The 27512-nt window shown below is 52.6% G+C and overlaps 1 protein-coding gene across 1 annotated transcript in view; it reads left to right on the top strand.

Moving 5' to 3' along the window:
* Window positions 1–6892: 6892 nt before the first annotated feature.
* RFX1 (regulatory factor X, 1 (influences HLA class II expression)) overlaps window positions 6893–27512 on the top strand; it is a 28116-nt gene continuing 7496 nt past the window's right edge. Inside the window, exons 1-9 of the mRNA XM_006874280.1 lie at window positions 6893–6926; window positions 15917–16284; window positions 20723–20832; window positions 21036–21119; window positions 21815–21913; window positions 22831–22947; window positions 23727–23822; window positions 25238–25332; window positions 26877–27252. Coding sequence (XP_006874342.1) covers window positions 15963–16284; window positions 20723–20832; window positions 21036–21119; window positions 21815–21913; window positions 22831–22947; window positions 23727–23822; window positions 25238–25332; window positions 26877–27252 — 1299 coding nt within the window. The 5' untranslated portion in view covers window positions 6893–6926; window positions 15917–15962. The remainder of the gene's footprint in view (window positions 6927–15916; window positions 16285–20722; window positions 20833–21035; window positions 21120–21814; window positions 21914–22830; window positions 22948–23726; window positions 23823–25237; window positions 25333–26876; window positions 27253–27512) is intronic.

The following is a 27512-nucleotide window of genomic DNA, read 5'->3' as shown; positions in this document are numbered from 1 at the left end:
TGCTGTGTTTCCCTCACTTCTCCTTATCAATGACAAACGCGGTCATCAGAGCATGTATTCCCATTGAGTCTTAGTCTTGGAAGGGGTTTGCTCTGAGGGGACCCGACCACTTGCCTTGATGTCTCCTGGACGAGCAACTTGTTTGTTCTTGTAGTCATCAGTCGGTCTGCCTCTATTGTTTTGTGTTTTTCCTGTCAGTCTTTCTTTCAAGAAGTAGCTTCTGTTCTTCTAGCCGCTCCTGGCCAGTCTGCCCATCCTTTCAAGTGGGAATTTCCCACCTCTGAAGATTCTGGATGTGGTTCAGGATTCCACCTATGATCTTATGTAATACAGAGGCTCCGGAAGCCTCCTTCACCGGGCACATTGTAGCCCCATTTTAGGTATTCCAGTCAGTTATAGGCAGAAAACGGACTTACAAGTTTTCTATGGTGATATTTCTGGCTATTCCTTTCTCTCTCCCTCCAGTGTCTATTTTATAATGGTATGCAAGGGAAACCAAGATTCAAAAGACAGCCAAGCATCTTAACATTATTTCCCCCCTTTTCTCCATTCCAACCATGTCTCAATCCCTGTATCCCAGAGCCCTGTTGTTCCAAGGTTGTGCATACATCATTATTTACCTCTGTCCCACTTAGCCCATGGAAACCTGCCTAATTGTTCTCCCATTTGCTTTGTTCTTCCAGTCCCCTCCTCCTTCTTGTGTATTGCCTGCCTCCCCAGCACCCAAACTATCCTGTGTCTATTCCCTGCCCTGTGCTCCACCTTCCCCCACATCCTAGCAACCAGCAAAGAAACCTCACCCCCCTTTAGTATGGGTTCTTTTCCTTAGTCTTTTATAATAGTGGTCCTATGCAGTATTTCTCCTTTTGTGACTAATTTCACTCAACATAATGCCCTCAAGGTTAATCCTTGTTATGCAGTGGCTTGCAGCTTCCTTGTTATTCTTCAAGGTAGCATAATATTCCATTGTATGTGCCACAGTTTGTTTATCCATTCTTCAGTTGATGGGCACTTAGGCTGTCTCCATCTTTTTGCTATTGTAAATAGTGCTGCTATGTACATTGATGTGCATATATCTATTCGTGTAATGGCTTGATTTCTTGTGGGTAAATACCAATTAGAGGAATTGCTGGATCAAAAATATTTCTATTTCCAACCTTCTGAGGAAGCGCCCTTTTGCTTTCCAGAGATGTTGGACCATTTTACAGTACCACCAGCAATGCAGGAGTGTCCCAGTCTCTCCACATCCCCACCAGCATTTATTACCCTCTACATTTTTCATCTTTGCTGTTATTGCTGGTGTGAGATGATATCTCATTGTTGTTTTGATCTGCATCTCTCTAATGGCTAGTGATCGTGAACATTTCTTCATATGTTTGTTGGCTGCCTGGATCTCCTTCTTGGTGAAGTGTCTGTTCATGTCCTGTGCCCATTTTTTAATTGGGCTCTATGGGTTTTGATCATGGATCCAAGGAAAATGAAATTCTTGACAATTTTAGTAAGTTTTCTCCATTTATCATAATGTTGCTTATTGGTCCAGTTGTGAGGATGTTTGTTTTCCTTACACTGAAGTATAATCCATGAGGAAAGCTTTAATTGTCATCACTAAGGGCTTCACTTTCAGCAAGTTAAGATTGCATCATATACATATTGTGGGTTATTAATGAGTCTTCCTCTAACTCACATGCTGCATTCTTCAAACAAACAAACAAAAAACACAAAAACAGTTGATTCTGACTCAGAGCAACCCCATAGCTTTCAAAGCTGCAAATCTTTACAGAAGCAAGCAGATTGCCACATCTTTCTACCCCCCGCATGCTTCTTAGGGTATGTTAAACCACTTTGTTTCACAGGAACCAAATAAAGTGGCTTAAACAAGATGGAGTGTGGATTTCTTTCTGCTGGCAGATAGTTCAGAGCCAAGGGTTCCTTCTGTTACTACTGACTTCAGCTTTTTCTAAGGCAGAGACTGTGTCCAGGGGATTTTCCCTTCCCCCTGGAGACACTGGCCCATATCTGGAGACAGTTTTGGCTGTCACACTTAGGGAAAGGGTTGCTATTTGCATCTAATGGATAGAGGTCAGACATGAAACTCAATAGCCTACAATGCTCAGACAACAACCCCCCACCCCCACCCCCACAACAAGGAATGACCCAACCTCAAATGCCAATGGTACTGGGGTTGAGGAAATCCTGTCCTAGAATAGCCCCATCCCATTTTTTTCTTTTGTGATTAATTTGTTGAAGAAAGGAGCCCTAGTGGTGTCAATGATTCAGCACTTAGCTATTAACTGAAAGGTCAGTGGTTCAAACCCATGCCACAGTTCTGTGGGAGAAAAGACCAGGCAATCTGCTTTCATATATATAATATATATATGTTGTTCTTGTTGTTGTGATGTGCTGTGGAGTCAGTCCCGACTCATAGCAACCCTGTACAGGGTTTCCGAAGCTGTAAATCTTTAGGGAGCAGAACATCTCATCTTTCTCCCGCGGAACAGCTGCTAGTTTCAAACTGCTCACCTTTACTTTTTTTTTTTTTTAAAGAAGCCATTCATTTCCACTGAGTCAATTTCAACTCATAGCAACCCTCTAGGACAGGGTAGAACTGCCACATGGGGTTTCCAAGGCTGTAATCGTTCTGGAAGCTAACTGCCACATCTTTCTCACTCTAGGAAACCCTATGGCCAGTTCTTCTGTGTCACATGGAACTATGGGTTTGAATCAACTCAGCACCTAATAACAACTTCTTGAAGAGAATGAGACAGTTGTCCTGTCTCACCTTCTGGCTTTGTCTATTGCTTCTGGGTTCTGTCATTTTAACTTGTTCTTTCACGCCTTTCATTTCCTGTATACAGGATACTAGTTCTAGACACTTGGTAAGAGTCAGGTTTAGCATTTGGGGAAGACTGGATCCTAGGGGAAGCTGTGAATTTCCTTTTACATTATATGGGAGGCCCCCCGACACACACACACTTATTCCTCTTCCATGATGCTGAGCTGTATCCCTTAAATGCCTCCATGATGAAGTTACCTACCTAAACCTGGTGAGCCCTCTGGGAGGTCATATTCTGGGTTCCTAACCATCTTCTCCCCTAATGGCTTTATGCACCCATTGACGATCATTGCCAAAACCAATTATTTCGTTGGAGTTGGCAAAACAGTGGTTTTCTAACTCTCATTCCTTCCATGTTTATTAGCTGACATTCTTCTTAAACTAAAGGGGTGATGGTGAAAGACAAGATTCTGCTGGGAAGGCAAGATGATTCCTTATGTTTAATGATTAACAGAGAAAGATGAGGCTTTCTGCTCCCATAAAGATTTACAGCCTTGGAAACCCTGTACAGGGTTGCTACGAATCAGAACTGACTCCACGGTACATAACAACAACAATACTGAGGAAGGAGTTGGTGGCAAGCCATTTCTAACAGCATACGTGTTGTAACTTTTAAATTGAGGCGTCACATATGCAATATGCATAGAGCTTGAGTGAACAGTTCAGTGAATTTGTACCTCCATAGATTCATAAACCACCACCCTTATTAATATGGAAAACAGTCCTCGCCTTCTTCAGCCACTAAGGTTTATAATGAACAGGTATGATTGAAGATATGATCTCCAGGTATTGCTGTGTCCATCTCAGGGTTCAGGGACTTCTGGGAGGTGGGGAAATTGTTGAGGTAGAAATAGGGCTTGTAGGTTTTGTCCCTGACAATGAAAACCCCATTACTAGCACTAGAAGCCCACCTGTCTCACAGATGAGCCGGGACTGATTTGTGGGAGCTGCCTGCCTTGGAGGTTTCTGAGGGGCCGTTTTCATGGGTTGGGGTTCAGCTGGCATTTCCAGGCAGGATGGGGCTGCTGCTGCTTGCTTCCTTTCTCACAGCCAGAGTCATGCCCAGAGGCAGCCAAACACACGGGGAAAGTCCCGGGAAGGGACAAGTTGCCTGCTCTGGTAAGCAGCTATTCCCCAGCTCTGGGCCTCTGTTTGCTCACCTCTCAAATGGGGGGACTGGCCCTCCTTGCTGGGTTGTGGTGAGGACTTTAGTGAAATTATCTGGCTTCCTCTGCCTCTGCCTTCAACATCTGAGGAGCTTCTTGTGGCTCCTTCTGTCCCAGGCCTTTTGTATCTCTTCTCTTTGCAGTCCCCTCTACTTGGGCCTTGAGTGGCCTGTTCATCCCTTGGTCTCAGTTCCTTTAACTCCTCGGATAACAAGTTCTAAAGGATCTCTTTTAATTCTCTCCACACCCTGCTATATTTCCCGTATAGCCCTTATGAAACTTTTATTTATTAACTGCCCAATTTATCGTCTCCCTTTGTAATTAAGGGCCGTGGAGTTGGTTCTGACTCACAGTGACTCTGTATAGGGTTTTCTAGGAGAGGCTAGTGGGTTTGAACCTCCAACTTTGTCATTAGCAGTCCAGTGTTTATCCTACAGCACCACATCAAGACTCCTTGTCTCCCTTTGTTGTTGTTGTTAAATACTGTTGAGTCGGTTCTGACTCATAGCGACCCTGTTTCCGAGGCTGCAAATATTTGTGGTGTGTAGTCCAGTGCTTATCCTACAGTGCCTGACTAGAATGCAAAGTCAAACGACTAGTCTGCTTTCTTTGTGTTTATAGCCATGAGGGCTTGCATGGAGAAAATGCTGTAGGTAAAATTGGGGCACAGGGGCTCTGACAGGTGGCGAGGCTTTCTCAATATTCCAAAGAAAAGTGGGATTAGAGCCTGAGACTCTGGGCAATTCCCTCTACCCAACAAACAGCCATGTAGGATCAGCACTGGACTACTAACCTCAAGGTTGGCAGTTCAAATCCACCAACCACTCCTCGGAAACCCAACACAGGGCCGCTATGAGTCGGAACTGACTCAACGGCACCTAACAACAACAACAAAGAGCTAACAGCAAACAAGTCTGTGCGTTCTTTATCCTCTCTCGTCCATGCTGGTTGGGACGAGGGTTCAAAATGTTGTCCTTAGGTGCCACTGAGTCGGCACCAACTCATAGCAACCCTATGCACAACAGAACGAAACACTGCCTTCTTGCCTGATCCTGGGCCAACCTCACAATTGTTGCCACACTTTGAGCCCACTAATGCTGCCACTTTGCCAATCCATTTCTCTGGGGTCTTCCTCTTCTTCTCTGACCCTCCACCTTACCAAACATGATATCCTTCTCCAGCGACTGGTCCCTCCTGACAATATGTCCAAAGTATGAGAGACGAAGTTTGGTCATCCTGGCCTCCAAGGAGCACTCTGGCTGCACTTCTTCCAACACAGATCTGTTGGTTCTACCGGTAGCCCGTGGCATTTTTAATATTCTCCTACAACACCATAACTCAAAAGCATCAATTCTTTTACGGTCTTCCTTATTCACTGTCCAGCTTTCGCATGGTTCAAAATGTAAGGGACACTAAAAACTGAGCCATCAAAATATCTCACGCAATACTTTTTAAGAAAGCAAAATTAATACAAACAAAAAACCCTCATGATGAACAAAATACCAAACCAATTTAAAAGACAGGATGCTACTCTGTACCTCTGACACTCGCCTCACTCATCTGACCCTAACCTCAGTCCTGGTTAGGATCAGAAAACACCACATTTAATTCAAAATATGACATTTTGTTCATCAGAGGTTTCTTTTAACTTTACAAACTATTACGTATATTGAGGACTGAGTTTTTGCACCCGAAGCTCACCTGAGTCCCGGCCTTGCTTTTGTCTGTTCTCTGGTCCAGCAGTTGCCCGGGGGAAATTGAGGGCAGAGGAGAGGTGAGCGGGTAGCGGAGGCCCAAACCCCTCCGGAGGGGCCCGGCGCTGACCTTTGCTTATCGCTCGCCGTCGCCGCGACTAATTAAATCCCCCGCCCACCTGAGACCTTTCCTAGGCAGCCTGGGCCGCCTGCGGAGCCGAGATAGCCACAGCCACCAGGGCAGCGGTGACCTTTCCTGGTTGGGTGAGGGCGGGTGAGAGACCGCAAGGTGACAGTGCTTTTAGTCCGGGAGTAGGTCAGTTTCCCTGGCTGGGACCTGGGATCGAACCCACGTGAGGTGCCCACATTAGCCAGCAGCCCTCGTGGGGGGGGGGGGGGGGGGGAGAGACACGCACAGATGACGTCATCAAACGAGAACGTCAGTCTCCATCACTGAGGTCATAAAGGAGCCACGCTGCGTCACTACATTCTTCCCGTGACGTGAACTTGAGAGACCAGGCATTGGCCCACGGGGGGAAGGAGACGTCTGAAGGAAGAGACTTCCTTCCTCGAGCTCTCTCTTTATTTTTGGTAAGGGGGTTTAAAGTACGTAAGAACGAACTACAACTCCCAGATGGCCTTGCGTGCTACGCACGCGCACGGACTCTAGCCAGAGCGCGGCAAATCTTTGGGGTAGATTGACGTTCTTTAGTTCAACCAGAAGGTGTTTAATCGCCAGAAACCAATCCCGACCTTTCAGATCCCACCCCTTTATTCTTAGCCTGCTGCTTCCTTGCTGGAGTGACGGGCTTCACTGCCTTTGAGGGTTCAGTTTCCTTTGATAGACATCCATAGTGATGAATCAGAGCGCCGGGAATTCGAGAGGGTGTTGAAAAGCGTGCCTTTGAGCCAATAACTTCGTGGCAGGGCTCGACACTGTCCAATCAACTCTCACAACACTGCCAATCACTTGGGGCCCCTCCCCAATGCGTGACGTAAGTAGGGTGGGTAGCAACAGTTGCCCCGGTGAGGGAAACGGAGGCGCCATAGCCACGGTAGTCGTGGCGACCAAGCAACCCGGCAACGCGAGTCAACAACAACAACCGCCTGGCCGACCCCCACCCCACCCCCCCTGCCAGGTCCGGGGACCCCGGCACGTTCCGTCCCCTTCTCAACATCGCCTCCAACACCTCCGGAAAGCCCTTCTGCGGACAGAAGTGGGGAGAAGCTGAGGTAACCGGGCAGCCCCGGGGTGGCGGGTCGGACTGGGCCATGGAGCCCGGGAGGTGGGTGTTGTTGTAATCACAGCCCAGGGGAAAGGGGCGGGCGGTCAAGATGGCGGCGGCGACTGTCGGGGCCGTGGGGGAGGGGGCCAGGGCCCAGTTGGGACGACACACCCGCCCCCGGACGTTGCGGCCCAGCCCCCGCGAGGGGCGGGTGTTCGCAGGCCCGCCGCAAGTGGAGGTAGTGCGGCTGGGGCTGGGGGCTTTTATGTTACGGGAGGCGCCAAGGGGCGGGTCTGGGAGGCTGGGCCAATGGAAGCGAGGGAGGGGTGAGGCGGGACCAAGGTGGATGGGCGGGGTCAGACTGGAAGGTGTGGGCGGGGTCATTCGGATCCTTGGGGAGTAGGGTGAGGCAGTGCTAGGGAGTCCGCACTTGCGATACCATTAGGATCCTCTAGTTGTCCTCAGGGGAGTCCTAGTTGGCGCTGTAGGAAAAAAGCACTGGACTACTAACCTCAAGGTCGACTGTTCATACCCACCAACCGCTCCTTGGAAACCCTAAATAGGGTCGCTATGAGTCGGAACCGACTCAGTGGCACTTAAGAACAACGAATCGTCCCCAGGACTGGAGCTTAGACAGGTGCCTGCCACATCTGAGGCCTTGGTTTTCCAAACTCGAAAATGTGGCAAATGATTGCCATTCTTTCCACTTTCTGCATTTCAGGCACGCCCAGTCCTCCCAGGACTTAATCTAGAGACCATCTTTTGAAACTTAACCCCATCAATTGTTTCTGGATGTGGTTTGATCGATGGATCTGTTAACTAGTGTTGATTTTGTGTCCTGTCTACTCCCAAATCTTCTCCATTTCTCTGAAGGATCCACGGTTTCTTGGAGAAGCTGTGGACCTGGGACTCAGGTTCTACTTTAGCTTGCAGAGTTTGTTTTGCAGAAGGTGAAGTAGGGAGGGGTGAGTGTGAATGACAGAGTGAGAGGAAAAGAAACTATTTGCTTCTCTGTGGGCAGCTCTCTCAGACCTGCTGTCTTAGGGAGAGGCTTGTTTGAGGAGATTGCTAGCAGTTTTGCCCATCAAGGTCTCCCTTCTGGGGATAGGGGAACAAAAGTGGTCTGAGGACATTTCTTAGATTCCTCAAGCTGCTTCTCTTGGCCAGAGACAATGTTTTCGTGTCAGCCAAGGCAGCGTCATCTACTGGGTCACATGTCACTGAGGAGGTACTAGCTTTCAGGGCCATGTGGGCAGAAGAGGACACCTAGGTCAGGAGGAAGGGGAAATGCTCCACATTGGAATGAGGAGAATCTGATCCACGATTGTGCAGTGTGACAGGATCCGCCAGCTCGGGGAAGATTTTATTTTTAAGTTGCCAGATGGGCCAAGATTCTTTGGCTTTTTCTCTGTCTTGCTTAGGAGCTTAGCAGACTGTCCAAATTACAGCCTTTTTCTTCTAAACTGATCGGAAAACTCCCAACAATGAGGATTCTTCCAGGTTTCTCCAAGGCTCACCCCCAAGAGCTTGAGATTTTCCTTCTACAAGGGGCTCTTCCTAGGCCTTTCTGAGAGGAGAGACGGTCCCTTGATAATTAGGAAAGTGGAAATTTGTTTTCAATACACATCTAGAAATGCCATTGTTGCCAGAAAAGTCACTTGTACCTGTTAGAAAGGCTCACATGTTAATGACACGAACTGCTTTTGATGACTGCCCTCCTCCCAGCTATAGCATTCACGGGTGAAGGGCCTGAGCCCAAAGTGGTCACTTGACCTGAGTAGGGAGCACTGGCGTAGTTGAGGTGTACCTGAAACAATCAGCTGTTTTCTAGCTGTGTGCTCTTGGGCGTGTTTCTTAATGTCTCTGGGCCTCCATTTCCTCCTTCCAGAACTATGGGCAGTAATCACTAACAATCATTGTCATGTTATATTTCTGTTCTGTGGATTACCTCCAATAACACGTGTTGAGCATCAGATACATGTGCTCAGTGAGCCGCTGCTATTATGTGATGGCTGGTCCGTCCTGCTCAGCCCTGGGGATGACACTGTCTGCCCTTGCTTTTATCATGTTGAATCTTGTGACAGCCATTAGCTTTAAAGGTTGACACTTGATGGCGATGTGGACCAATGCCAGGAATCCCAGGAAGCTGGATAAAAATGAGTCTGTTTTTGAATGGGAACTATCACTTTCCTTGCTCCCATGTAGGATTTCTCCAGCTTTAGGAGAGTTGTTGTTGTTAAGTACCGTGGAGTCGATTCCGACTCATAGGAACCCTGCACAGGGTTTCCGAGGCTGTAAATCTTTACAGGAGCAGAATGTCTCATCTTTCTCCAGCGGAGCGGCTGGTAGTTTCGAACTGCTGACCTTAAGGTTCACAGCCCATTTGTAACCACTACGCTACCAGAGCTCCTTTTAGGAGAGTAGGCAGAAAGAAAAATTCTCCCTGAGCCCAGGTCCAGACTCAGCCCCAAGTCTTTCAGGAGACAGCTGGGTGAGCCAGGGGTTATGGGCATCATGGGAAAGGTGAGGACCTGGGAAAAGTGTCTCAGGAGCTGAGGTCCTCATCCTCCCCTCTTGCTACATGCCTGAGCACCTCGTGTCGAGGAGGCATGACCAGGCCGACCCTCCCAGCAAGGACTTTACCTTCCTGGTCGCAGATAAGGGGCTTTTCCACTGTAGGCTCCTGCCTCACCATCTGCCCCTGCAGCTGAAGCCTGCTAGGTCTTCACAAGGCCTCACCAACGGCAGATTCAGCCTGGCTTTTGACAACGCACTGAGCGTCCAGCACTCCCATACCCATTTGGCAACAATAGCTGTGCCTGCCCACTTCCCTGGGTTCTAAGAGCTGGACGTGAAGTGATGGGTCTTGGGGAACTTACTTCTTTACCAGTGGATGGGAGAGTTGCTGTGAGCAGATCGGTACATTCACAGGAAATAGCATGCCAGGTAGTAGAGGAGGCCTGCTGGGAGGAGGAGGAGCAGCCAGGGAAGGTGGGAGAAGAACCTAGTCAAGCAGGAGGCCATAGGACAGACAGAAGCATTCTAGGAATGAGAACCAATGTCACTAGAACATCCCTCTCAGAAAGGGAAGGGCCAGGAGGGGCCAGATCCCTCAAAACCCTGTAGGTCCTGGGGAAGCCTCTGGTGGTTGGTGGTTATGTGCCATGGAGTCAGTTCCGACTCATAGTGACCCTGTATAGGGTTTCCAAGGCTGTAAATCTTTACGGGAGCAGAAAGCCTCATCGTTCTCCCACAGAGCCACTGGTAGTATCGAACTGATGACCTTGAGGTTAGTAGCCCGACTCACAACCATTATGCTAGGAGAGCTCCTGGGGGAAGTCTCTGGTTTTTGATTATTCTCTGTGATGGGCATCCCTGGAGGCTTCTGGCCAGTGGAGCAACAAGATAGAACGGTTGTTTTCAATGGACCCTGAAGACTCTAGGTGCAGGAGCGAAGCCAAGAGCTAGACAGGAGGCGGAGTCCAAGAGAGATGATGGTGGTGGTGAGTAGAATGGCAGCTCTGAGGAGAGAGTGACAGGTCTAATGAAGTATAGTTATTTTTGTTTTTGTTGTTAAGGGCCACTGAGTCAGTTCCGACTCATAGCAGCCATGTATAGGATTTCCAAGGAGTGGCCAGTGAGTTTGAACCGTTGACCTTGCACCAGAACTCTATACTTCACATTCTCTGTGAACTATAGAAAGTGAGGGAAACCCACATCATTTCCTTCCCATTGCCCTGCAAGTTTTTATATAAATGAGGAAAACCATTTTACGGATAAAGGAAGTAAATTTTCTTTTTGTTTTCTTGGGAGGCTCTTGTCGTAGATGTAAACCATTTAGCTATAGAATTAGGCAACCAAACCAAATCTGGCTCACTGGTCTATATTTTTGTATGACCTGTGAACTAAGAATGGTTTCCATATTCTTCTAATGGTTGAAAAAACAAAATCTGAAGAATAGTAATCTGTGGCACAAATAATATTTCATTTGTTATTGTTGTTAAGTGTGATTCCGACCCATAGCCACCCTGTATAGCCTTTCCAAGGAGCAGCTGGTGAGCTTAAAGCTTGCAGTTCAAACAACTTTGCAGTCTGACACATTAGCCCACACCGCCACACCATTAGTTAGATAGGTCTATTTGGGGAACATTAACACTAGGGAGGTATGCATTCCTTAGAATAATTAACCATTTGAGATCAAAAGGGCAACATTTACCTGAGAACAAAGTTCAGAAGGCAAGAAGAGATAGAAGACAGAAATACAAAACACGGGGAGGATGTGGGATGAGGATGTTACATTGTGGGGATTGCAATTAATGACATGAACCAAAATGTGTCTGAATTGTTGAATGCAAAAGTGACTTGCTTTGCAAATCTCCACCTAATTCACAATAAAAAGTTGAAAGAAAAAAAAAAAAAAAAGCCAGAAAGAAAGGAAAAGAAAAGAAAATAATCAGATGTATTAGAGTCTGGGTAAGAAAAAAGAATAACCCATGAAAATTTTATGAAATTAGAATTTCAGTGTCTAAACATAAAGTTTTATTGAAAAACAGCCATACTTATTTGTTTGTATATTGTCTATGGCTGCTCTTTTCTTTTTTTAAATAATGTTTTATTGCATTTTTGGTGAAAACTTACACAGCAGGTTAGTTTCTCATTCAACAGTTTGACCTTAGGTAGTTCAGTGACATTGATTCCATTCTTCACAATGCGTGAACATTCTCATTATTTCTCTTTTGGTTGTTCCATCTCTAATAATCTAGTTGCCCTGCCACCTTACCTTTTCATCTTTGCTTTTAAAGCAGTTATTGTTTGTTTCATGTTGATGATTTTTTTAAGGGAGTGTAGTATTTGGGGGTATTATTCTTTATTTTGTGTGTCAGTCTGTTCTTTACCTAAAAGGTGATCCCAGGGGCTAATATCAGCTCAAGGTTTGAGGAGTATTTCAGGGCAGTAGTTTCAGGGATTTCTCCATTCTCAACCTTCCAGTGAATCTGTTTTTGTTTTTTAAGAATTTAAATTTGGGTTCCTCAGGATTCTCCCATTCTATCAGGATCCATCTATTATGACTCCAGTCGGAATGGTAGTGGTGGTTCTGGTCTCAGGGTTGATGAGGCCATGCTTTGTGTGAACTACTTTCTTCTTGGAGTCTTTGTGTTTTTTTTCTCTTTTGCTCTAGAGGAATAGAAACCAATAGTTGTATCTTAGGTGGCTGCTCATAGACATTACTCACCAAATTAGAATGTAGAACATAAGCTTTATGAACTCTTTATGAACAAGTTGGCCAAGTTGTCCCATAAAACTATGGTCCTAAGCCTTCAAACCCAGAAACCCAATCCCGCAAGGTATTTGGTTATGTCTGAGGGCTCAAGCGTGGCGACAATTGTGAGGTTGGTGCAGGATTGGGCAGTGTTTCATTCTGTTGTGCATAGGGTCACTATGAGTCAGTACCGACTCGATGGCACCTAACAACAACAACAAGGAGTCCTTGTGTAGCACTAGACTACAAAGTCAGTTTGAACCACAAGATTGGTGGTTCAAACTCACCAGCTGCTCCTTGGAAACCCTATACAGAGTGCTATGGGTTGGAACTGACTCAACGGCACTTAACAACAAGAATTGTCTGTAACTATGACCCTGAAGTGCTTTAGTATATATTTTGTCCATGGCTGCTTTTGCACAATAATGATAGAGCTGAGTACTTGCAACAGAGACTGGCTAGGCCACAAAGCCAGAAATATTTACTATCTGATCCTAATTTACAGAAGAAATTTACTGACACCTGATCTAAAGGAATTGACTCAGACATACTCTTATAAAAAAGCTCTCGGCTTTAAAGGTAGGCACAATCACTAGTGCTTTTTGTGACGGGCTGATTGCTAAGAAGAGCAATGAATTCCATGTTTCATGTGCCAGACTCCATAAAGAAAAGGGTCTCATGCACAAATAATACGGGCCACTCTTCATGCTGTGTTGGTAGATGTGATTTATTCCCCTCTAGGGAGCATACCTGCATAGCTTTGCTTAACCCAGTATTCCACAACTGGAAAAAGGGTTCCTTGGGCAAATGATTGTGGGAACTAGGCATTCTGGAGCCACTTTCCTGGAGGGTGACAATGACAGTGCTGAGGAGCCTCTAATAGAGAAGTTGGTTTGGCAGGTTCTCTAACTCCCACTTCCCTTTCTGAGCTCAGCCTTTCTGCCCTCATCACCACTTCCTCCCCACCTTGTGCCCCAGTGAAAAGGATGAAACCTGTAGACTTGTACCACTTGTTTCAACTTATTTCAACTTGTACCACTTGTTGGAGGAGAAATTACCAACTAGTGTGGAGCTTTTTTTTTTTTTTTTAAGTGTGGAGCTTTTAAAGCCCCTTCCTTGGTCCAACAGTTGAAAGCACCAGGGTTCCCTTTAGGTGAGTCTGTCCCCAGACAGATAAACAATGGCAGACTACAGTAATGGGACTCCTAAGCCCCTGGCAGGGCCAGCTCTCCTAGGCTGACAAAGCCTAGGCCAAGATTTCTCAAGTCTCCCAGGGCTATCAGGGCTATCTACCTTTGAATTATCTGAGTTGGTAGCTATGAAAGCAAATTCTGGGAAGATGTGGCAGTGGCACAGAAATCAACATTTTAACTAGCTCCCCAAGTGATGCTAATGAATGCAAAAGTTTGCAGTTGATTCCCTGTGAGTGCCTCCTCCGGAGTCTGAGGAGCATGCCTGGTCCTTTCCCCTCTATCCTCACCTGGTCTCCGTATTGGTGGACTAGATCATGGTAACAGCAGCTTCCACTGTCTGCATTTAGTGGGTGGTGAGTCAGTGGTGATCTCATTGGATCTCCACATCAGCTCTGTGATCCAGGTAGCTCATCATTCCCCAGATGGGGAAACTGAGCCCCCAAGGAAAGGGTAGTCATATCCCAGGTTTGGGTACCAAAAGATGGCACCAGGATTACCTTTGGATAGGTCTGGTCCCAGGCAGATGGGTGCTGAAGGCTCCAGTGATGTGATGCCCAAGCCCTGTAGTAGGGAGGCACTGAGACCAGCTGCCCTTCCACCCTGCTGGGCAGGAAAGCCTGGGCCATGACCCAGCCAGCCTCCTACCTTTGCCTCTCATGCCAACATGGTGATTTCGGCCTGGCCTGTGAGGTGGCCCCAGGGCTCTGCCAGCTCTGCCTGCACCAACCAGTGGAGTCCCTGACTGCCCCAAGCACAGCTGAGCACACTCAAGTGACAGAAAGAGCCTGCTTCCATTTGTTCTCAGCCACTTGGGACTCTGGGCGCCTGGCAGAGAGGCAGGACCAGGTGGCCCAGAGCACTGAGGGGACCCAGAGCCAAAGTCCTGGTGTGGTGCCATGGATAAGCACTGGAATGCAAGTTCATTGGAACTGCAAGGTTGGCAGTTCAAACTCACCAGCTGCTCCTCAGAAACCCTATACAGGGTCTCTATGAGTGCCGATTTGACAGCACCATGCTAGGTGCCCAGGCAGGCACTACCCACACAAGCAGACTGCATTCCTCCTTAAGCCTCACAGCCTGCTGGTCCCCATCTTACAGACAGAGCAGAGGCAGTCCTCATCCACACCCCTGTCCAGGCCTCGTTTCTCTGCTGGCTTGCCCGCTCCCTGACTGGAAGACCTTTTCATTTGGTGTCAAAAGAGCAAAACTAGGGACCCTGGAGAGGCCTGAAGAATGCAGTAGCCACTGCCCCTGCTGGGCCTTCCTCTGGCCAGCTCTTCCCCTCCTCATTTGTCAGATGGGGAGACCTGAGCCTCACCCAGACAGTTACACTACCTGTCATGAGAAAGAAATGAACCAAGATCATGTCTTTTGTATCTGGGAGGCCAGGGGCCTGGTTCAAATGCCACCCTCACCATGTTCTACTATATAAGGGGACAAATGTTGGTGGTCCTGGCAGAAGAGCCCTTAGGCTCAGCTCCCAGTTGGGCCCTGAACACTGATGAAGTTATGCCCAGCTGCAGGCAGGGCTTTCAAACTCAGACCTCTCCAGGGCTCATGAAGGTGCCGGCGCTGGTGCTTCTCCCTACCCACTCCTCCATTTGTTCCATCGTTCCTTACACATGCAGGGGCCCCTACAGACCCCGTCCCCACCCCCCAGGAGACCAGGGCTCAGCAGAAGCAAGGCCAGGCCAGCCTAATGCCCGGCAGAAGGAGGGACCCAGCTCCACTAACAGCCTCAGCTGCTAGCCTGGCTGGCCCCATCGTGAATCAGCAGAGATGGTGACCTGGACTCAGAGGGCCCTCTCCCTTGTGAGCTTTCACCTGGTGTCATGATCCATATACAGCAGCTCAGAGGATCTTTTGGACTCAAATACCTCTTGGGTCAGACTGGGAATGGCCTAGTCCCTCCTAGTCCAAGTGGCATGTGTGTAGGGAGCAGACCTGGGTGTGCAGGATGATCACTTTCCTGTAGTTTGGCCTTCTGGCAGGTACCCAGGGCTCACATCTGGCCTGCTGAGTCTGGCCATGTAGCCGGGGCCAAGCTCCATACCCTCTGTAAATCTCTGTTCCTCACCAGGTAGACCCAGCCCAAACAAGGGTGGGTGTGAGGTTTAAGATCAGAACAAGCGTGTAATGCACTCCGCTTAGTGCCCAGCCAGTAGGAGCTGGCAGGAAACACCAGCTCACTCTCCAGAGAAGTCCTGGACTCAGGGAAGATGGGGAGGGGCAACCCCAAACCGTTTGTCCCCTGGCAGCCCAGGCTCCCTCAGCCCAGCCCAGGGCAGCTTGACCAGAGGCAGAGGTGGATGTCCCTGGGTTCAGAGGAAGTGCAGTGTGGGGGTGCAGCCTCCCTCACAGCCCTTCCCTGCAGCGATGAGCTGTATTCAGCCACCAGCCTTGGATTTAATTAAGTTAGTGATGGACCTAAACCTGTCTCCAGGGAGCTGGGCACCGTCTCTGCTCTCCTCTGCCTGTGGATTAATTCTTGTTTTTCCTTTTTTTTTTTTTTTTTGCTTTTTTCTCTCCCCCCTTCTTCCCAAGGAAGGGAAAAAAAAACCTTATTTATAATCATTTCCCCACTGTTGGCATGGCAACACAGGCATACGTTACTGAGCTACAGGCAGCCCCGCAACCATCCCAGCCATCACAGGCCCCAACACAGGCTCAGCCCCAGCCACCACCACCGCCACCACCATCAGCGCCCCAGCCACCCCAGCCGCCCTCCGCTGCTGCCACCCCTCAGCCCCAATATGTCACTGAGCTCCAGAGCCCCCAGCCCCAGGCGCAGCCACCAGGAAGCCAGAAGCAGTATGTGACGGAGCTCCCAGCCGCCCCAACACCCTCGCAGCCATCTGGGGCACCCACCCCGGCCCCAGCGTCCCAGCAGTACATCGTGGTCACCGTCTCTGGTAAGTAAACCTGTGTTTGGAGTCCAAGGGCTCTTGGAACAACCCTTGTCACTAATATGGCAGCTCTCAAACTTGCCAGTTTCCCCAATGCCTCTACCCCCAAGTAAGATGTAACCTGAAGGGAAGATAGGATAGTGCAAGTGTGCAGAAGTCCATCGGACTAGGAGAGAACAGTGTGAGCACAGCTGCCTCAGTTTCCCCCTCTTGCTGTCAGCCAGACCCAGCCCAGAGTAGGCATTCCAGAAAGATCACTTTGCCTGGAGGAGCTCCCTGTTGTTTCTGGGATTCCAGGGTCTGATCAGGGCTGCCTTCTTGTGAGCCATGCCTGAGGCTCCCTTTTACCTGAAAGCTTGGACCAACGTACCCAGGACTTTGTCTCCTTGTCCTGAAGCATCTTCTTCAGGCCTGGTTCTTTCCAGGGTTGAAACACGCTGAGTGCTGGGGAGCAGGGTTGTGAGGTACTCAGGACCTGGACTACCCATCTTTAGCGTTTATATGCTGGGTGTAAGAGGGGAGCCCCCCCCCTTCCATTGTGGAAAGGGGGCGTGGTGGAAGAGGGTTGTTCAAGATTGGGCGGGGGCACTGGTAGCCAAAAGACTGAGGCAACTGAGGCCCCTGGGAGTGCCCGTATGGAAGCTTGGGGTTTTCAGGAAGGCCCATGATTGAGGGTATAGGACAGTGCCTCTTGACCGACCAGTGTGAGAGCCACACCCAGTGTGCCACCCTATGCATTCAAGGCCCTGCCCCGGATGAGGTCAGGTGGGGACATGATCACAGTCACCAGGGCAGAAACAGCAGTCCACTCCCACATACTCCTAAGTTAGAACCCCTTCCCTCTCGCCCTTGAGAACTCTGTACTCCAGGCCCTGCGCTGGTGAGTTCCGATTGCCCACTTGGACTTCGCAGCAGCCCAGTGTGTTTAAAGTGGAAAGATGTGGTTAAAGAGAAGGTTGTGACAGTCTGCTTCCAGAAGGCACACCAGCCTCGGAAACCTTTGGGGACAATTCTGCTCTGCTCTACAGGGTGGTTGCATATCAACAGTGGATTTGCTCTGGGGTTGTTTTTTTTTATCCCCACCCATCCTTTAGCTCCATCCTCTAACTCCTCCAGGATATTCACCCCCTCACCCACCTTCATGCCCCTGACCCAGCTCTTGCTTACCCCTCAGCCGCCACCCCACCCCCAGCAGTGGGAGAGAGCCTGTTCAAACTAGTAAACTAGTTCAGTCACATCCTAGCTCCACCCACTTTGCCTGCCCCACCCGTCCCTCATTCTGGCCCCCAGGCTGCTCCTGTCCCAAACTTCCTGGTGCCTCCTCCCTTGTGTCCTCAGGTCCTTGAACCCCCACCCCTACGCGCTCATTCTTGGTCTCCTTCTTTGGCTGACCAGCTGAGGGGACGGTGATAAGGACCATGGTTGAGGGTGCCTCACCAGTGGGTACCCCGTACCCGAAGTGATCTATCTGCCCATGAGACTGGCTGAGCATCTCTTCCTGTCCACCTCTGCTCCTCGTGAGAGTGGGATTTCCTGACTTGATCTAAAGTGGGGGATGGCTGTAAGCCCCTGAGAGCCTGAGTCTACCCTCTTCTTCTCCTTGGCTTCCCCAGCCCCTCCTCTCCCACCCCCTGCCCACAGGGAGGTTGTCCTCTAAGGCCACTCAAAGTCTTTGGGTCCCATGGACCCGGCTTGGAAGCCTGCCTCCCCACCTCTGTCTCCTCCTTGGCCAAGTAGAGGGAAGAACCCCCTTAGCAGTAACTGGGGATTCATAGTGAGGAAGCTTAGTAAGTAAGCTTTCAAAGTGATCCTGGGCCACACTTGCTGTCCCAGAGACCCCTCCTCCTCTTCAGCAGGGATTGCTGAGTTTAAGGGTTGCCTGAGGCCATGTGAGCTAGCTTGGGAGCTGGGGGTGGTAACCCACACCAGAGACGGCTTTGCCTGGGGCTTCTTCGGGTCCAGAAGGGAGAGGAGGGAAAGGTGGAGACCGGGCCTGGAGCTGCAGGGCAGGCAGGGCAGGGGAGGCAGGCGGAAGTGTGCCTAGAGCGGCCCCAGAAGGCAGCTCTTCCAGGCCTGGCAGCCACCCTCTTCCCAAAGGTGACTTTGGCGGTGATGTGAAGGAAGCTCAAATTACCCATCAGGAGGAAGACTAGATTTATAAGCCCTGTCCTTAGAGGCTGCCAGGCTGTGGTGTGGGGCCCAGGCAGGCAGCCCACAGGAGGATGAAGCCCCCACAAGGGACTTGGAGTGGCCCCTTCTCTGCTTCCTGTTCACTTGGGGTTCTTGAGAATCCTGTGTCTAGGAGAGGGAGACAAGGGTGTTTAGTCAGCATACCCAAGGACATATGTGGGGACCAGCTGGGGCAGAGAAGGCCAGAGACCCCTTTGAGAGCCCATGCTCCCTGGGAGCAAAGGCACAGGAGAGGGGTACGGTCACCCTGCCTCTCTGCCTGCTGAGCCTTCTCCCCTCCCTCTGAGCAGCCCAAGGCATTTAGGATATGAGTGGATGGGCGGGGGGAGAGGCAGGGTGGAAGGGGCAGCCCCCTCCATTGTCAGATCAGATTCAGGGACAGGAAACCAGCTGCCTCTTCCTGACTCGAGACTTAAGACAGTGGGGCCCTCCCTTGCCTCGTGCAGGCCCGAGTGCAGATCCTCAGACTGATAGCCACAGCAGTCCGCAGACTCCAACACCCCAGCCCACATGCAGCCGTACACGCGCAGGAAATGCCGCGTGCAGAGGGTGGGCCAAGTCTAACCAGCTCCCTGTCCTCGTGCTAGCCCTCCTGGCCTTCCCCACGGCCTCCAGTGTCTCAGGCAGACACTTGATGGCAGCAGGTTCCTGGGCCTCCCTCCACCTGCTGAGGGTCCCACTCTAGGACCAGCCTCAACCTTTTCAGCAGAGCCCCCTCAGCCCAAGAGTTGGCAGGATCTAGCCACCTTGTTGCCCTCCCAGAACCATGCGAAACCCTTTCCAGGGCCTCTACTTGAGCACCACCCTCTGGGTTGGGTCTGGCTCCCTGTGCCCAACGGATACCCAGGGGAATGGCCCCTCACGTGACACAAGCTTTCTTGGGTTTATCCTGGAGAGACAATCTCCCTCATGGCCCAGGGAAGCCTAAAGGGGATTTGAGGGAAGATTCCAGCAAGGTAGAAGCTGCTCAAATGACGGTCACATCTGTTCCTCTGCCCCCACCACTGCCACCATGTGCTCTGCCCTGGGCTTGGCCCTTGGGGTTCTTACAGCCTTTAGGCATGTCCCCTGCTTTCACGGAGTCTCACTTCCCCCAGACAATGCCTTGGATCTGACAATGCGTCCACAGCGCCACCCCCCCCACTCACTGTTCTTCTTGTACACCTGCATCTACACATTCATACTATTGCCCTTGGGGACCTCAGCTCAGATGTGACCAGTGACTCTAAGTGCCACCTGGGCCTATCATCATCCAGCTGGGTGACCATGGGCCAGTCACTTCCTGTCCCCGGGATCCCATATTTGAAATCAGGGAATGAAAGTTCTCACCCAGAAAGGCCCCAGTGCAGTGCCTGATGTGATGCAAACAGTGTAGGGACAGCTCCGGTGACTCCAGGACTCTAGCTATCCACTCTGGCCTGTGATGTTGCCGGGGAGCAGAGCAAGCCACATGGGGTGGGAAGCTGGGTGGTGTCCCAGCTGCCTCTTGGGGACACCCGCCCCGCCCCCAGTAATCACTCAGAGCGATATGCATGAAACTTGACCTGTACCCGTCGATAGCATCGGGGACCCAGGCTCGCACTGCAGAGTTAAGCCCGTGAAGACTCTGCTTGGCTGTGCCGCCAGGAGTCAGGGGGGAGCTCTGGAGCTACTGGGGGATTAGCAACCCAAGGTTGTGGGTATAAAGCCACCCACGCATCCTGCTGTTCCTTCAGTGGTGGGCAGGGAGTGCTGGGCTGGCTCCCCTGGGCAGGCTGGCGGACAGACGGACAGGCAGACAGGGACAGGCGGGTGGGCACCATGTTCTATGACTGCCTCTTCTCGGCAGCCTGTCAGCGTGAGTACCCATCTCCCCAGTGATAAGCCCCATGAGGACAGAGAGCCTGACTGAGAACTGGGTGATGGCAGGACACTAAGTGGGGGATGTGAGGTCATCTGTGAGACTCCTCCTCTAACCAGGGGTCCTCCCAGGGAAGGTGGCCACAGGCCTTGGTCCTCTGCACTGCCTGGACCCTGGGTTGGTGTGGGGAGGTCAGATCCCTGCCTGTACCTCAGTCCTATCTTGGTAAAAAGGGTTCACCCCTGGGGCCTCCCCTACATCTGGCTCCCACCCACCCTGCCATGTGACACCTAATGGGCTGGCCAAGAGGCAGGGGGAGCTCTTGGGGAGTCCCCTTCACATGAGCTCAGGTTGGATGGAGGTTGGGCAAGTTGGGGCAGCGTGCCCAGCATGAGGATCAACCCCTCCCTACAGAAGGCGCCATGCGGGCCAGTGAAAGTGTGTCCGAGGCCAGCCCAGGCTCCACGGCCAGCCAGACCGGAGTCCCAACGCAGGTGGTTCAGCAGGTGCAGGGCACCCAGCAGGTAGGCCATGCTCTGTCCCCTAGAGTGGGTGGGTGGGAAGGCATGTGAGGAGGGGCTAGGGTGAGGGTGCCCCCTCCCCTCCTCCTTCCTGCCAGAGCCATCTGCTCACCTGTTCTTATCAAGATGGTTGGTGCAGCTGCCCTCCCACTGGCAGGGCTGGGCCTGACGCCACCTGGCCTGCTCCTTATGCCTTGTCCCTGCAGCGACTGCTAGTCCAGACAAGTGTGCAGGCCAAGCCGGGCCACGTGTCACCCCTCCAGCTCACCAACATCCAGGTACCCCAGCAGGTAAGGCCACCTCACTTGCCCCTACCATCACATCCTCCCAGGTCTGTCCTCTCTAACCTCAAGGACTCAGGACCCATTCTGAGGCCATCTCCCCAGTGTAGGTGGCCACCTCTCCAGTGAAAGTCAGGGCCAGTAGGGAGAAGAGGAACCACATGAGTTATTTCAACAGAAAGAATGGCGGCACTAGACTGCTAACTTTAAGGTTAGCAGTTGAAACCCACCAGCTTTCTGCTCTCGTAAAGACTGACAGCTGTGGGAATCATACACTAAGTCTCTATGAGGTCAAATCAACTTGATAGCACTGGGTGGGTTTTACGAACTGGTAGTAAGGAAGGTGGTTTGCTTGCACTTCTCTCCCAGCTCTTCAAAGCAGAGAGTTGAAGGAGGATTTGGAGCCCAGAACCCCTAGCTAGCTTGGGGGCCTGCAGGGGACAGGGGCCTGTCCTCCAGAGCACGAAGGCCGGGTGCCAAGGTCATGCCTGCATCCCAAACTGTGAGCACAGAACTGACCTCAGTTCTGTTGGGTGTGAAGGCTGAGAACACATTCTGGTGACCTCGGAGCCCAGTTCCCTGGATGCAGGCCCAGTTTAGTCACATACCTGCACCAGGACCCCTCCCCGCACCGCGGGGTCACCTCTGTCGTATGTAGCCACTATCGGTGTCCATCAGCGAACTGTCCATTTCCTTGGATCCAGGCCCTCCCCACACAACGTCTGGTAGTCCAGAGCCCAGCCCAGGGCAGCAAGGGCGGCCAGGTGTCCCTGACAGTTCAGCAGGTGAACTCACCCCCTGAGGTAAGTCGAAGTCCCAGGGCCACCTCCTCCCTCCCCTCTCCCTAGTTGGCCATGTGTGCCCATAGTGTCGTTGGGGATCCCTGCCCCCGAGCCCAGTAGCTCTACAGAGTCCTCCTGCTCCCCAAACCTGGCACTCCCGACAGCCATTTTCATTTCTCCCAGGCCAGGTGCCCACCCTGATTCAGAGTCAAACAGCCCCCACCACTGGGTGCAGGTGGGCCTTGTAGCTCCAGTGGCTTCATTGGGAGCAAAATGGGAGAGGGGGGAGCCAGAGCTCAAGGTTGGATCCCTGCTCATCTGGTTCCCCCTGTGGAACTCAGGCAGGTCCTGTGACCCTTCTGAGCCCAGAGTTTGCTATCAGATGCTGGTACCACCCTGCCAGGGCACTATGGGATTACAGACTGGGCACTGCAGCACCCAGTCGCCCTGCTGCACTCTTCCCCCTGCACCTCACTCCTCATCTGGGAAGGGGGCTGTTATGAGAGTCCTCAGAACAGCCCTGGTAGGAACCAGCACCCTGCCACATCTGATGCTACTCTGGTTAGTGCTGCAGCCTTGGGAGGGCCTCTGAGGGGCTGGGTCTGTACCTCCTACCATTCAGAATTGCCCTCAGGGCCACCCGGGCTTCCCTGTCTTGCTCACTTTCTCGGCCTCATCTCAGGACAGCAGGCCCTTGGCCTTGAGCACCAGCTCCTGAGACCATGGAGGTAGCAGGTGGCCCCTGAGCTGAGGCTGACTAGAGTGACCAGGATTGAGGCAGGCAATGCATATGGGTGCATGCCCATTCCCAGCCCTAGGGCTGGAACATGCTCCTCCCACTGGCTGCTGGCCTCCCCAAATAGCTCTTGGAGACCGGATCGGGTGCCCTGAGTGGTCCTGAGCCGGCCCAGACCAAGCTGTGTCTCCTTCTCTTCCAGCGATCGCCAGGGCAGGCCAACAGTTCCTCCAGCAAGACAGCCGGTGCCCCTGCGGGCACAGTGCCACAGCAGCTGCAGGTCCACAGTGTCCAGCCGAGTGTCCCCACCACCCAAGAGGTACCAGGCCAAGCAGATAGGGATGGGGCAAGGGGTCCCCCTGGGTCATAAGAGCTGAGACCTGGGGCCCAGTTACCCCAGCCTTTACTAGCACCTCCCCATCTCCAGCCTGCTGGGGCCACATGAGGATGAAATACAGTTCTTGTACTGGGCACTGGGAGCAGCTGCTGGAAACCACCCAGGCCTCTTTGAGCCCTCATTCGCCTCCAAGTCAAGCCCTGGCTCACCCCTAAGGTGCTCAGAGCAGGACTCCGTCCTCCAATTTCACCCCAGCCCACACAGAGCAACCTCTGAAGAACCCCTGCTCTGAGAGTAAAAGGCCAGTAAAACTGCCACCTGGCTGATCTTTCTTGCTCAAGGTTTAGGGTTCTCAAGCCCCTAAAAAAAAGTAAGGTTGTAGGCCCCATTCTCGAGAGGAAAGCAGAAACGCCCCCCACCCTAGAAGGACTCACAGGTTAGGCAGTCTCCTGCCCTGCCACAAAGCCCCTCCATTGAGTTCCTGCCACCACACCACTAGGTGTTCTTCCCCTCCTCCTCCAGTCTCTGCCCCTCACTGTGAGGACAGATGACACCCTGTAGGTGGGCAGGTGTAAGCCGGGCTTGTACCCTAGCGCTGCTATTTTCAGTCACCCTCTCGTTTCCAAACCCCTCCCTGCATCGAAGGCTGGGTGTCCAAGGGTGCCGCTGGGCTGAGCCTACAGCGCTGCTGTCAGGGTGGTGGAAGCTGAGTATGCAGGGGGCACTGCCATATCCTTAGTGGGCCTTGCCTCCCTTCCCAGAGGTCCGTGGTCCAGGCTACGCCACAAACACCCAAAGCAGGGCCCGTACAGCAGCTGACAGTGCAGGGCCTTCAACCCGTCCACGTGACTCAAGAGGTGGGTGTCTTCCTGTCTACCAAGAGGGCAAACTGGGGCTGGGGAAGAGTGCAGTTCTGAGGGGGCCACAGGGAGGGGATGGAGCCCACCTTGGCTGGTCCCTTCCCCAGCCCTGACCCCTGCAGTTCGGGGCAGGGTTTTGCTCTTAGACCTGGATTCTAGCCCCACCTCTTTCTTGCGCGGCCAGCCTGGGACAGTTTCTTCCAGTCTCTGAAGCCGGGTGGGAATCTTCGTCGGGCAGCAGCCTGGTGGGCGGCGAGGCCTGGGCCCCGCCCGCCGCATCCCGGTGACCCCCGAGTGTCTCTGTTTGTCCTCCAGAGCTCAGGCAGTCAGTTTCCCGCTAGGAAGGCAGAGCAGCAGGAGGCCCGGCCCACGCCGCCGCCGGAGCCGCCGCCGCTTCTGCTCGAGGGCAGCGGCGAGGTCCCGCAGCTAGGCAGCCCCGAGCCGCCGCGGCTCCATTACCTGCCGGCAGCTGCGGCGCCCGCTGCCGAGCCCGGCGCGGAGCAGTGGGTGGAGCTGGTACGCGTGCTGCCCCCGCACCTGCTCCTGCCGCAGCAGAAAGTGGTCATCGAGCCACTGCCCGGGCTCCCGACCCGAGCCAGCCCCGACCAGAGGGTCAGGATCCAGAGAGTCCCCCAAGTGCTAGTGTTCAGCACGGCCGCCACGGCCCTCAAAGTAGGTGGGGACAGACGGGCGGGCGGGGGCGGGATCTGCGGCTCCGGCCCGCGCCCGGCCCGGGCTGCCCCCCAGGCCTCCTCCCCCCATCCGTAGGGTACACCCTACCATCATCTAGCCTGTCTCTTAACCACAAAGCCCAGCCCAGGGTCCAGGCTCAGCCCCTACAGCCTGGGTGGGGGGTGGGGTGGGGTACTCAGGCCCCGCCCCTAAAACCCAGTCAGTAGTTCAGTTCTGCCCCACAAATTGGGGCCCCAGGTCTGGTCTCAGGTTCGTACCCTAGTATGTATAATGTCCTTGGTCTCCGGCCCAGACCCTAAAGAAGACCTCCTGGATAAAGGATAGTCCACTTCCAGCCCCACCCTCAGGCTCTGTCCATGGTCCCAGAGTTCTGCTTTAGCAATGGGCCTGGGCTCAGGGCTTGGCACTGCCCCTGGGTCCAGCCTTCATGCCACATAGGCTGCTGCCTGGCCCCTCTGGCTGCCTCATCTCAGCCCTGTGTGGTTCCTGCCCTCAGCCTGAGCAGGAGAATCCAATCCTCTCTCCTAACATGACTCCTCGCTCTCAGCCTTCTTTGGGCTGAGTCCCCATCCTAGCCAAGGCCTCAGGCCTGGACCTCTAACCCTGATCTTGTCCAGGGTGTCTCCCTGTCTAGGGTGTGTCGAGAAAGCTGAAGTGTGCCCTTCTAGTTGGGGTGTGCATGTCCACCCCTGAGCCTCTGCGCCCTTCCTCCCGGCTAGGTGCAACAGCTGCAGCAGGTGCCTGTCCCACACGTGTACTCCAGCCAGGTGCAGTATGTGGAGGGTGGTGACGCCAGCTACACAGCCAGTGCCATGTGAGTGTTGTTGCCCAGGATCAGCAGGGTGGGTGCTCTCCCTAGGAGGCCAATGGGCCCTGGTGGTCAGCCTGACTATTACCTAAAATCTGCATTTATTTGTTGTAAATATTGGCAAAGTGGACTATTTCCAAGCGATAGGGAATTTTAGGATCTTCTTCACTCTGGACTCCACCTCCTCTCAAGGTGATACTGTGCCCAGTTTCTCTGTGTTCCCCCCCCCCCAACCCCTCCAACCCCCAGGGATAGCCACAGGATAGAAAAGCATTCCTTTCTTATGCTAAAGTAGAAACAGGCTGTGTCCCACTTCTTCCCCAGATGTGCACACACCTGGCAGCTATCTCCCTTATCCACGTGGATAGGGTTGTCCTTTAGACCCACTGCGTGATAGTCACACCCCCACACATACACCCCAGTTCAGATGTTTAGGGAGCCAACTGGCCAGTCCCTGTTGTGATCACTGTCGGCGGCATGATGTGGGATTTGACATGGTCTCAAGTCCATGCACTGCACGAGGACAGACAGTGGGATTCCTAAGGCCTCCTCCCCTCGTCACCTGCGAAGCAATAACTGTAGGACTGTAGTGATTGCTGCTGTCATTTGAGCTTCTAGAAGTTTAATTTGACTTCCTTTGCACTTGTCTGCCTACCCTAGGATGGCACTGGGAGTTAGCTTACAGTCACAGCTCCTTGGGCATGAAGCTCTGGCTAGACCCGAGGGTGACCAATGCTTCACAGTTCTGTTGTGGGTTCTGGTGTTAGCACCCTCATGCCAGAGAAGTGGCAGAACAGCACAGTCCCTAACACGCGCGAGCTGCAAGGGCTGTAGGGCCATTCCAGACATCCAGTAAAACCCTGAGGGTGCTGTCTCTGCGTGTCCCCACTCCAGGGTGCCCTCCACCCACAGAGGACAGACTCCAGCCGCTGTTCCCTCCCCCGACTCACCATCCAGTCCATCCTCTACCCTTCTTTTCTTTTCATGTAACAGCGTGTTCTGGAGTAGGACAGGGCAGCCTTCCTCAATTTCTGTGCAGGCTCTACCATCTTATCTAGAGAGGAGCAGGGAGGGTGTAGGGTCAGCCCCCAGGGACAGGATAGGAGCCTGTCCCAAGGAACTGACATCTGCACACTTACAGTTAGCAAATGGCCCCTCAGCGTGACTGTTGTGTTTAAAGTCAATCCCCCTTCTTCTCGGTCCGCCTTTCCTGCCTCCTTTGCGTCTTCAGCACACAACCCCTTCTGTTACCCTGACGATTCCTGTGTTCCTTGGTGTCTGCTCTTTTGTCCGTGGTTGTCTGCAGTATCTAGAACAGGGCCCGACACGCAGAAAATGCTCCATAACCGGTATTGGGACAGAGCTTCCCGCTGTACTCAGCTTTCTTGTGTCTGTATGAGCAGAGTGACACGGTTGGTGCCTGATCCACTGCGGGGAATTGTTGGCTCTCTCATTTGGAGCCTGCTGCTGTCCTGAACCTGTGGCTGGGTAGAAGCCTCTCCCCCTCCAGGAGCCAGGCCCCCTGACTTGCTCCCTCTGCTTTCCCCCAGCCGCTCCAGCACCTACCCCTACCCAGAGACGCCACTATACACCCAGACGGCTGGCACCAGCTACTACGAGGCCACAGGCACGGCTGCCCAGGTCAGCACTCCTGCCGCTTCCCAGGCAGTGCCCAGCAGTGGTTCCGTGCCCATGTATGTGTCCGGCAGCCAGGTTGTGGCCAGCTCTACCAGCAGCGGCGGCAGCAGCAGCAACAGCAGTGGCACAGGCGCAGGTGGCGCGGGAGGTGGTGGTGGCGGCGGCGGCGGCGGTGGCAGTGGTGGCGGCAACAGCAGCGGAGCAGGCACCTATGTGATCCAAGGCGGGTACATGCTGGGCAGTGCCAGCCAGTCCTACTCTCACACCACCCGTGCCTCGCCAGCCACTGTAAGTATGCAGCCTGGGCCCCAGATAACGTGGGATAGGGGGAACCAACCCTGGGTGATAGAGGTGGGCTGCAGGCACAAGAGTCTGTGGTCACCGGCACCAGCAGCCCGAGGCTTGTCACAGGTGCTGATGGTCTGAGGTCAGATCCACACTGTGTGACCTGGGACAAGTTACTCAGCCTCCCTGGACCTGAAGCTCTTAGAGGAGTGCCACAGAAGTGGATTCTAACTAATGATGAAGGCTACATAGTGAGGGGAGGG

Source organism: Chrysochloris asiatica, unplaced genomic scaffold (assembly GCF_000296735.1).
Source record: "Chrysochloris asiatica unplaced genomic scaffold, ChrAsi1.0 scaffold00268, whole genome shotgun sequence".
Taxonomy (NCBI): Eukaryota; Metazoa; Chordata; class Mammalia; order Afrosoricida; family Chrysochloridae; genus Chrysochloris; species Chrysochloris asiatica.
Note: the sequence above shows the minus strand (reverse complement) of the source record. Positions and strands in the feature narration are given on the sequence as shown.